The following is a 12,282-nucleotide window of genomic DNA, read 5'->3' as shown; positions in this document are numbered from 1 at the left end:
GGGGATTGAAATGCATCTCCCAGAATTAATTTCAATTAGACCCTTAAAGTAATGCGATTTCCACTTTCCTCGTAATACTATGATTTTTGCAAACTATTGATAGCGACATCCTCATATGGTATCTTCTGGCAAATAGACAAAACTGAATTAGTTATTCTTGAACTTTTATTTCTAATTGCATTTGACTGTCTCCGCTCGACCAGACTGGTCTCTGGCAAGATCACATAGCTTCCTAAGTACAACTAATGAATTCTATGAAATGAGAGTCTACCTTGAGTTTGATTTCCTACGGCTATTGCTTGACAATATATGTGCAAGCACTAGAACAAAAACTCGCTTGAGCAGTTGATCTAGAAAGAAACACTACATTTCTTTATTCTGCTCACCACAGTTATCTTGGATGGCTGGAAAATGCTTGCGCTTGTTCAGCTTAGAAAATAATACACACTCCCGCGTTACTGTGGGGCTTATCCGTGGTTCTTCCACTGCAACGAATAAAACGGCAAGGTAAATGAAAAAGATTGCATCTCACAATACAACATAGTGGGTACCTTGATTGTCTACAGTCATGTATAAGATACAATATACTTAATTCTTCAGTAGCGGGAAAGCGAAAGTAAGTGGGGAACATTACGTGCGGCTGGAGCGGTATCTTTATTGAGGTGGACATACAAGACTTTTACCTGTGCAGTTCACTTCTTCAATTTAACTGAAGATGCCGCGACACTTCTTCTTATAAAAAAATACAAAGATCCGTAAAGTATTATCTAGTAGATTAAGCAGAATCATTGCCAAGAAACTCTTGTGATAAATTGTACGAAATGTGTTAAAAGTTTACAAATTATTCCTTATTTAAGTGACTGCTCACAGTTTCGGTTGGAAATCGTGAATGCGTTAAGTGAAATATATGTACGTACATATGTGAATGGACTATCTATCTCAAGGCGTTACATGCTTAACTAAGTTTCACTGATCATTTTTCTTCGAAACGAATCGGTGCTTTTTTTGGATCTACTTACCTGACCAGTTTGCAGTTTTCATCGGTTTTTTGCTAACTTCCATTACATACGAAGTGCACGCTTACCGAAGCAAGAAGGAAGAGAATTTACCATTAAATATGACGGGCGAAAAGTGTACGTTGCAAGTATTGGTGATTTTAATTATTGGTAAGTACTCAGAGACCTGGAGAGTCTTGTTTCTGGTATTCGTACGCCTGCATACCTTTTTTGAAAAAAACCGGGAGATTAGAATCTAAATGATGTCGTTATATAATACTGCTTGAGAAATTGACGATGTTTGCAGTTTCCTCTTGAATTATATATAATAGTAATGCTTCCGTGGTTTAATAGAATTAAAAGATGACATTCCACAGTGGAGGCTGGATTCCCCTTTCTTGTATTGTTATTAACAAACAAAAATACAAGTTTAATTACTATGGAATTTAGTATATTGCAACCATTCAAACAGCTGATATATGTACATTTCGTGACTGCCACACCAAAACCAATTATCTGTAAATTTGTTATGAAAATGCGACAAAAAAAAACAAACATTTAAACGTTGGCCCGGGAAAACCTAACGTGGAATGAGAAAAGTCAATATTGGAAACTCCGGCCAGTTTTTGGGTCGTATGCCTTTGGCATATTGTAAGTTAATAAAAACTAGTTGCATTTAGCTACAAACCACAGAAGAGACAAGTACGTGGTTGACGTGACATTTTTTGCTTCATTGTTTTATTCCTCGACTGACCCAGATCAATATTTGCCCACCATTATACATAAATTTGGACTAAAAAAATTCAAAATTCAGCCAAAAATATTTTGTCTAAATAATAATTTTTGCTTGAATACTTCATATTCCTGAAGTGTCAATAGGTACTTCAATAAATCCTTTTCGTAGGTAGTTTCAAATTTGCATTGAACACAATTTTAATATTAACGATTCCGAGTGCAGATATTGGTTATATGACATGAGGAGTGCGATGGTTGAACGACAATTTCTCGGTCTCGTTGCCCCCGGTTCGAATCCTGGTCGTCATAGATATTTGTGTTAACCTTTGAGATGCCCCGTTGCTTTAGAGTTATCACTTGCCCATCATTCAGTGTAATGATAATAGAACTGAAGCACAATCTCATTGAAAACTGAGAGTGCGCTTCGAAGCATTTAGAAGAAGATAGTATTTTATATGAAGCAAACACGACAATCGCTGTTGTCGGTTCAGTTCCCAAGACAGTGATTTCCAATTGCATGTCCGAGTATGGCGCTGTCAGAGATCACTTTGGGGCTTAGATCATTCAAAACGTTGACAGTGTCTGCACTAACCCCCTGAAGTAACTAGATGCTTCTCAACAATTCATACGATAGTGGCTCCCTTGTTCTTTTGCAAAGGGGCTTAGGTCCATTTTTGGCGAAGAGATGAGATTGAGGTTTTTATCATTTTTCACCTTTAACGCACGATCTCTATTTGAGTGTGATAATTGGAGTATCTGTGTGCTCTCTGTCGTCGAAAAGATAATAACTAAAATAATTCTGGAACGAATCAAAGAACATCTCGAAAGCTTGGTCGACGGAGAGTACACTGGTTTCCGCTCCGAATCCTCCTGCATTGACCACATCGACATCCAACGGAGCATTTTGGAACAGATCGCAAGGTTTAGATATTTGCTGCACCTGTTCTTCATCGATTTCAAGAAAGCTTTAGATAGCGTCAACAGGGAGTGTATATGGAGTACTCTACGTAACAGAGACATTTCGGAGAAACTAATAGTTTTTATCAGACCGAAATATGGGGCAAAATGCCAAACCTCGGAGGATTTTAAGGTCCAAAGCGGAGTCCGCAAGAGTTGCATTCTGTTACCAATATTATTTATTTTTGTAATCGGTGATGTTCTTCATACTGCCTTGCCCGGAGGACGTGAAGGAATTCAATGGACGATGGCATCTTTCCTCAAAGACCTCGACTACGCTGATGAAATCTGTTTGCTCATTCATCGCTCTCACCGAGTCATGGACCTTAGCCAAATGGCTCCGGATTTGGAATCAGAGGTAAGTAGAGTTGGACTAAAGATAAAGACCAGCAAAACCAACGTTCTGACTCTGACAGATCATCGCGCTCTCCCCATCTGCATTAATGGGCAGAGAATGGAAGGCGTCCATCAATTTGTATATCTGGGAAGCTTGATTCCTGCCAACGGCGGCACCAAACTAGATGTTGCATCACGCATTAACAGCGCTAGATCCGCTTTCGCGGCACTGTCTAAAATCTGGAAAGGAGTTATGGCAGCAAACTGAGATTGTTTTTTGTGCTAGTGTTCTTTCTGTGTCGCTATACGGGATTAGCAAATGAAAAGTATACTCTATTGCTATTTAAAAGTTCCAAGCTTTCGTCAATACCTGTCTGCGTCGTATTATCGAAGTATGCTGGCTTAACACTATCTCAAACGAACAGCTTGGTTGGCGCATAAGCTTTTAAAGAGGGGTGACAATTCCATTGCGGGCTATGCCATGTAGTGGAGTGCACTTTCCCAAGATGACCGACGAGTGGAAAGAAACTTAGGGCAAAACAGTAGACGACGAGTGTGAGTATCCCGGGAAGTCGTGGGGGAATCTGAAACGCACTTCAAGTAACCGCGTAGGTGTGGTTGACGCGCTGCACCCTACCAAGGGGTGAAGCAATTATATATATATTTACTCGAACCGAAAAACCCACAGCTGACCAGGCTTGAAAAGTGGGGGAGGAAAGGGGTAGGATAAGAGGGGAGCCGCAGTTGACTTCTTAAGTGTACTGTTGCCGATCTGTAGTCATAGCCTCTTTGGAAAAGTCCATGATATTAAAATAAAGACAAATCCTTTCAAACTACTGTAGGGAGTGAGTCTAAAATTTCATTGGATTTGAGTTCAGTCATTCTAACGTATATGCATATTCTAGTTGATTGTGAAAAGTAAAATTTGCAATTCTCAATACGGCTGTCATACGGAAGGTCGCGGTTCAAATCTCATTGGTATCGTGATTTGACGTCGGATACCAGTCGACTCAGCGGTGAATGAGTACCCGAGTTAAATCAGGGTAATAATCTCGGGCGAGCGCAATTCTGACTACATTGACTCATACAGGCTATTCCGTAGAATACCGTTACGGTCTTCAATGAAGTGCTCTAACACACTACAAAGCCCTGATCCAATATGGATTGTTGAGCAAACGATTATGATTATTATTACAAGAGTATCAATTTAGCCATTAACATAGAGGCCAATTTAAGTAGTTGGGTTTATTTTTGCCCATATTTACTTCAGTTTAATAGTAATCATATATACGGGATATTTCTATTATTTACATTGCAAACCTGTATCAAAGTAATATGATTATATATTTGAATTTCCTTTTTTTTATTTGTCAGTGGATTTTTCTCCCACTTAAACCGTCCCTTCGTGGGTGTATTATGGCGTCATTCGCTCTGTACCCAAATTTAATTATAAATAAATTACACTAATTTGATCAAATTGAGTATTATTTTCTTAGTCAACAACATCAAAGAATGTTAAATTTAGTTTCATTATTATCTCGCAGGAGTTAACGAGAGATGGTTTTTCTCAATCCTGGAGCCCCTCATTTGTATATAAAGGGCAATGTGACGCGATAACCTCTTATGCCTGAAAACTTCAAAGCATTATTCTCTTCTTTCCCTTTTGCGGGTGTTCTAATTGATGGAGGCATGGCAACTGCGTTGTTTAGTATTAGTAAGTATTGTCTCTGTGATTAGTCTTTGAAGAAAAAGGTAGTGGTTGACAGCCGCACTAAATATAAAGAACAACACAACCTAGGAAATTAATTAAATTTTCGCAGAATAAGAAGCGGAGAGGTTCTCAACTTAGTATCGGAGGTATGTGCCCACTTTTCCGCCTTTTCCAGTCCGTCGAAGCTAGAGTGGACACAAGAGATATGTTGTTTTCATACTTGTCTGTATAATCAAGTAGTCAACTATTATTACCAGTATTGCCGAATGGAATCCAAAAAATACAATTAACAACTAAACTGCAAAGCGGCACAGCTTTGAATGGAATATCGTATTCCCATTCTTTTGAATGGAATATGGTTGAATATATAAAAGAAACCTTTGAGTAATATGTTCATCAGCACTACTGATAGTATGCGTCATTTTGTTGTTTTGAGCATTTTCCAATGACGCTGGTTATACTGCTTGCCAAACAATATTTCTCCGCCATCCTATTCAGAGCCTTTCAATTCGAATCTGCTACACAAAATCTGTACAAAAGCCATTTTTCTCTTCAGGAATTTTAATTTTCGTGAAAAGAAGTCACTATGGAAAGTGGGGGTTGGTAGTGATGTTGACGACAGCAAATAGCTCACTTTAATTGTTTAGCAGCACAAGGTGTTTTCTTTCACCTTCCTCAACTTCTTTTCCGTTTCATCCTGCATTTTTAGTGTTGCTGTACTTGTGCATACAGAAAAGAAATTTCGTGCTAAACAAAGCTACTACCGTTACACCAAACCACACAACGTCCTACCGCCATGTTAGCTATCATCTCGTTTTTGTGGCAGGACAAAGAGATAGAATTGCTGAAAAAGACGACTTTGCTTTTATCTTAGGAAGAGCAGGAATAAATTGGCCACGTAGTGGGAGATGTATAGCAAAAAGCCTCTGCAACATCGACAACGCAGGACGAAAACGTCCTTGCAAGGACATAAAAAGGTTTCACCGACGAAGTCCTAAAAAAATCTCCTTATCTTTGATTTAGTCTTTTGGTTTTTTGTTTCGCGATTAAGGAAAGGGACTAACAGGATAGCGGGGTTCTTTTCTGAAAGCAGATGAATGGTGATGACAGAGTAATTTCTTGCTTTGTTCTTGGACTTTATTGTGCACGAGTTCTTTTGTGAAAGTTTATAAAGTGAAAACGAAATCAAAAAGACCGACAAGTATCAATGGAACTGTTTAAGAATAAGCAAAATCAAAAAGAACACATTACAAATTTAGGTGAAAATAAAGTTTGATATGGAAGGAACAAAAAACCAGTACATATGTTCTAATTTGAAGTGGAAGAATCTATGCTTACCATGTTAAAATTCTTCTACATGTTATTAAAGAATGATATTAAAATCAGTCAAGCTATAGTGTCCAGTTTTTGATATAGCAATTATTATGTACATGTCGCAAGTGCAGACATGACCCAGAATCATTCCAAAAGATTATGATATCTTTATTTGATAAATCCCTGATGCCTTCATTCAAAGAACACTCTAATGGCACATAAACCTTTTGTGGCCCAGCAAGACGTAAAAGCATTTCCTTGCTTGGATTACTTCTCCAACCTCGGCTCAAATGGATTTACTATTTCGGAATGAATGACTGACTTGAAAATGTCACCAGAGTCTTCCCAAAGAACATACATATTTAGCGGTTGCTCTCGCTGATTTTTTATATCTGAGTAGAATTTCGAAATTTCGAGTCTAGTGGGAAAGTTTTGATTACCCCTGCTAGATCGCCTTTATACGTAGTATGCGCGATGAATATGATTGAAGAGAGCATAAAGCCAAACCGAAAGCCTCTTCGTTCGTTCTTTGTATTGTAAAAGAAATCAAACCAGTCCACAGGCTGTTTACGTATTCCAAATGTGAAGGAACTTTATATGGAAACGCATAAATTTTTATGGGATTCGTGTGTCTTGCATTGTGGATATTATGTATGGGTTAGGAATGAGATTTTCTGTGGAATTATAAATGGTATCAATGGGCTTAGCTGCCTATGGAAAAGTCAGAGAGTCACATAATGACATGTTTTCAAATTATCTTTATGTATTCATATTGTCTGGAGAATAATCCCTATTTTATCCTAGATGTTTTCTGCCGGGGAGGTCAGTGTTTACTGGTGTAGTATTTGATTTAAAAAACGTTTGGCACATTCAATTCATTTCTGGAAAGAAAATAATTTGATTTAATCGTCAACAAATTATTCGTGATAATAATGAATATAATAATAATGCTTAGAGAGATCTTTACGAGGTTAGGGTTGAAGTGAATATTAAAAATGGGAAATGGTAATCAGGTCATAAATCATACCTTCATATTTGGCCTGTTGACTGGCGTCTCTACTCGCTAGTAAAAGCCTTTTTTATGAACGCTCGAGGATAACTTGAATACACTAGTAATTATTTGAATCGGTACAACCCCCACGATATCAAAGCTGGAAGCAAACTGGTAGGACCTGCCTCATAAAATGAAGGAAGAAGATTCGGGAAATCTGATATCATCATCATCATCATCAACGGCGCAACAACCGGTATCCGGTCTAGGCCTGCCTTAATAAGGAACTCCAGACATCCCGGTTTTGCGCCGAGGTCCACCAATTCGATATCCCTAAAAGCTGTCTGGCGTCCTGACCCACGCCATCGCTCCATCTTAGGCAGGGTCTGCCTCGTCTTCTTTTTCTTTTTCTACCATAGATATTGCCCTTATAGACTTTCCGGGCGGGATCATCCTCATCCATACGGATTAAGTGACCCGCCCACCGTAACCTATTGAGCCGGATTTTATCCACAACCGGACGGTCATGGTATCGCTCATAGATTTCGTCATTGAGTATGCTACGGAATCGTCCATCCTCATGTAGGGGGCCACAAATTCTCCGGAGGATTCTTCTCTCGAACGCGGCCAAGAGTTCGCAATTTTTCTTGCTAAGAACCCAAGTTTCCGAGGAATACATGAGGACTCTCAAGATCATAGTCTTGTACAGTAAGAGCTTTGACCCTATGGTGAGACGTTTCGAGCGGAACAGTCTTTGTAGACTGAAATAGGCTCTGTTGGCTGACAACAACCGTGCGCGGATTTCTGATATACAAAACCTTAATTTGCATGCGCTGAAGATCTAAAATTTTCTTTACTACAATTGCCTAAAAATTCATAAAGTGAATTAGGTATACCATGATTCGAAGTCGAATCCTCCTATTTCAACCAAGTTATATCTATAATACACTATTTCTACCTTCAATTCAACCTTGTCTTTCAGTAGAACTTTAAGATCTGTCGACTAATGATACAATCATAACGAAAAGTGTTTGTAGACGGAACATATTCATAAGTCAATAGCCTAAAGTTATAATTTCTCTTCGAATCAAATTCAATTTTCGCTTTGAAGGTTTTGTAGAAATCGCAGAATTGATTAAAACATTGGTTACCTACCCAAAACTCCAGACTCCTTAATAAATTATAAAGGACAACTCATATAAAAAAAGCATCCACTTGATAGCTACAATTCCAGACGTCGAGCATCATCAACTTCGGTGGCATCACTGGCAGAAACAACACTTTCTTGATATACAAACTGAAGGCCTTACTGTTCTACTCATTAATGCTAATAGCAAGAACGTAATGACCATACAGACTGAAAACCTTGGTTTTGTTGTTAATCTTCAGTTCGACCTTATTTGCCTCTTACACCAAAACCAGAGCGATCTGGACAAGGTTTTTAGCTCGGTGAGAGATCACCAGTCATCAGCGTATGCTATATGCCTGGAGAAATATGACATAGTCCATTAAATCCGCCCACATCGTCCAACTAGGCAGCATGAAGAACTTCACCGACAACGAGAAGAACAAGTATCGATAACAAGACGCGGATTCCACTTTGGACTTTAAATTCTTCTGAGATTTTACCTCATTGTAGTGCGTGATATTCTATGCTTTCTGTATCATATTTCATTTAGATAACACCTTTTAGTTTCTCTGGAATGCGGCTTCTGTGTAGAACATTCCCGATACATTTCCTGCTGATGCAGTTCAAATCCTTCTCTAAATCGATGAAAAACAGGTGGTGCAGGGATAAAATCAGAAACTTTTTTAAGGTTTTGTATAAAACAAAACTGCTGAACCGATCCGAATGAAATTTGGTGGACAGATGAGAACTTTGAAATTCCACGCATATAGCGAGTAACATAAATTTATGTGAAATTTAAAGGGGGGCTCCCCATACACATAAAGGGGGGATTTAACATTTTTTTTTCACCGGATATAGTCGTGTGCGGTATCAAATGAAAGGTCTCAGTTAGTACTTTCCGAAACTCATATTTATTTTAACGTATAGTACCCTCCATAATGAATTTACAAATAGAACAGTTGTATACCCAAAACATCTGATATAAGAAAATGACAAACCCGTTTTTTCTGAGAGGGTTGTAAATTATTTTCTGTTAGAGCATTGGAACTCTAAAAAATAACATTTCAAATCTGAGTGTAATTACGCGGTATTCCTAGAGATTAATTATTTGAAATAATAAAAACTAGCGAATAGAGTGTTGATTTTTATTTACAAAAATCGATATTTCGGAAACCACTTGTTCCCCTCATCAGTACCAACAAGAATTGGTTCTCCTATCATCAATCTATAATCAACACTAGCGGATAGGAGAAAGAAGTTTTTATTATTTCAAACATTTCAAATATTATTCTAGCAATTTCTCTGTAATTATACATACACACACACGAATGTTCAAAGGTGATAACATAAATTCAGACTTTAATTCGTATATATTAATATTTCAATTGGAATGGATAAATTAATTCCCATTGCTTCAATAAAAATATTATATTAGGGATGAATTAATAAACATTGATTGCTGAAACTAAATTTATGATATCTTCGTTTTCGTTTGAAATAGCGCAATGAAAATATTATATTACATTCCCCATAATGCCCATATCAATAAAATAATCGTCGGGATAATGGAAGGAAAGAAAGAAACGTTTCCAAAAACACCGCCGTCTCTATAGTGAAGGCTTCCAACTGCAACCGTAGCGATGATTCGCTCTCTAACTCCTAAGACGAACGTTTCATTTGGGGTCAGAATTAATATGTGGGCCATCACAGATCAATTGAACGTGATCCTATTTACGTTTGAGATGCTGCTACTCACAGGACCAATCTAGACGACCACCATAATATCCGTGGAGATTCCATGCTACTTCTACATGCATCTTGTTGGGATATTTGTGAAAGGAGTTACCGATTGGTTTGGGTGCAGCGAATAGGTTACATCTTCTGAATTTCAAATCGAGTGGAACTATAACATGAATTTGTAGCTTAAAGAGCAGAAAAGAACTATGTGTGCTGGATAAGTGAAGTAGAGTATGGCTATCAGAGTCCTTGCAAGTGAGCATAAAGTGGACAATTTCCGGTACAATGATTTCTGGCATGTGAAGTGGGCAAGCGAGTCTGTCGCTAAATGGACTTCTTTTCATCTAAGATATCTACGACTAACATGCAATAGGAATTTCAAGTAGGTTTTCACATTTGATAGTTTTCTGAGCAATATCAGCAATTTCTTAGGTCAGCGTTTTTTCTATACTTGATTAATTAAGTAAATTCAAATATTCCTACCGAGATAATTTGAGTTTATAACCGCCAGAAACATGGCAATTGCTAGCAGTTTTGAACTCATTTTTAATACATTCACCCAGCGATAGTGACTATAAATACATAAGCCAAGCAAAAAGCTTTACAAAAACAGAAAATGGCAGAAAATCTCTAGGAATATATTATCTATTTTAATAAAAAAAGTCAATTTATGAATAATGAAGTTCCCTCTTTGAAAACCGACCGTAGACAATGTGCCAGGGAGTGTTTCGAAGTACTTAGGCAAATTTAAGAGGATTTTGCTTGTAATTAAGAGGATAACATTCTCGTCTTTTCTCTTTCATGCGATTTCGACTTTATTCCTTCATTCCATCTTTGATATGAATATAAGATATTTTTCCATTCGGAAAATTTGCTTAGGAAATTACCGAACTTTTCGGAAAATAAAAATGAAGAGGGTATTTTTTCTTTGAAGTCGAGCTCAGTCGTTCATCGTATGTACATTAGAACTCGCCCCTACTTCAAAATTTTCTACATAGAACGTTTAATATGTACGAGGAAAAGTAACCAACCAAAATGTGTTTTAATTAATACCTCCGTAAACATATTAAGGAAAATTCTGTTTTTTCGCTTTGTTGAGTTCATAAACGTAGAAATTACTGGATTATTTTTAATAATTTATGAGAGCATAGGTCGTTCTCTTCATAATTGCCTTGATTATTACGGAAGTACATATGTATATAGATTGAATTAAATTTAACCCAAATACAGTAATGTGGAAAAATACAAATTCTTAAAAAAATGTTTCGAAATCAAATTTAATGAGCAGAGGGAAGATGCTAAAAAAAGGAACTGGTTTATTTTTCGTTTTTGTGGAAATATGGATTCCATTTTACACTCAGGACAGAGGTAGAGATTTGTACCGACTTATCAAATGTTGATACCAATGCACCCAAGAAATAGAACACTACTTTTGTGTTGATAATAAGAACGGAACTCTCTCGTTCTAAGTATTATATAATACATCGGTATTCTTAACCTTAGATTGGTGCTCTTAACCAATGATGACTTGCGTCATGAAATAGCTTTACGTACCAGAACAACCTGGATAAAAGACGCTACGCGATATGCGTCCTTTGTGATCGACGCATCAATGAACGCATAAAATCTAAAATTCCGTCGTTTATCCTGCCATTTGAGTGACGAAGGAGATATTCAGGCGAGATTTGCATAGAACGCTAAAGACGTCCATTGTCGGATTTTTAAATACAAAAATGTGTGCTACAGTCTGCTAAGAGGGTGACGGTTTCCAAAAATCGATTTTTTATAGATATTTATAAAGCAGAATATATTGAGAGTAAACTGTAGACATTTTAGACCAAAGTTGATAATATTTACCACGTTATAGCGAATAAGCGAGCCCGCGTCATGTTAACGTGCCTGCGAAATGAAAACTTTAAACGCGTTTTTCTTGAAACGTCCATTTTTTAAATTGGTGCGAAACACAACTAAAATTCTGTCGAACCGATCAGACTCAAATTTTTACACATTCTTCTCAGTAGTTATGGTCCCAGCCACTAGTATTTATTTTCATTAATAATTTCTCATTTTTTTACTAGATTTTGGATGAAAAAATTTTCAGTACCTACTCAGTGGAAAAATCTGAAAAAATCACGAATCTGCGACTATACGGAGCCCAGGCCCCGAAATGTCGTCGGAACCGATATCTGTTCAAATAAAGTTAATATTATGCATATATACAAGGGTATATTACTGCAATTTTTACTAATTGACTGCAAAACTACCCCTAAGATCATCCAAGAATCATGAAGTGTTGCAGAATATAGTATAGCCTATATTACTGCAATACATATAAAGCAAGATTCTACCAAATTTGGTGGAAATAGTACTATTATTA

The 12,282-nt window shown here is 37.2% G+C and overlaps 1 protein-coding gene across 1 annotated transcript in view; it reads left to right on the top strand.

Annotated features, from left to right (window-relative positions):
• Positions 1–695: 695 nt before the first annotated feature.
• LOC119655161 (protein obstructor-E-like) overlaps positions 696–12,282 on the top strand; it is a 47,719-nt gene continuing 36,132 nt past the window's right edge. Inside the window, exon 1 of the mRNA XM_038060909.1 lies at positions 696–1,166. Within this exon, the coding sequence (XP_037916837.1) occupies positions 1,118–1,166 (49 nt within the window). The 5' untranslated portion in view covers positions 696–1,117. The remainder of the gene's footprint in view (positions 1,167–12,282) is intronic.

The sequence above is a fragment of the Hermetia illucens genome, chromosome 4 (assembly GCF_905115235.1).
Source record: "Hermetia illucens chromosome 4, iHerIll2.2.curated.20191125, whole genome shotgun sequence".
Classification (NCBI taxonomy): Eukaryota; Metazoa; Arthropoda; class Insecta; order Diptera; family Stratiomyidae; genus Hermetia; species Hermetia illucens.
The sequence above is the reverse complement of the archived record's forward strand: the minus strand, read 5'-3'. Positions and strand labels throughout refer to the sequence as shown.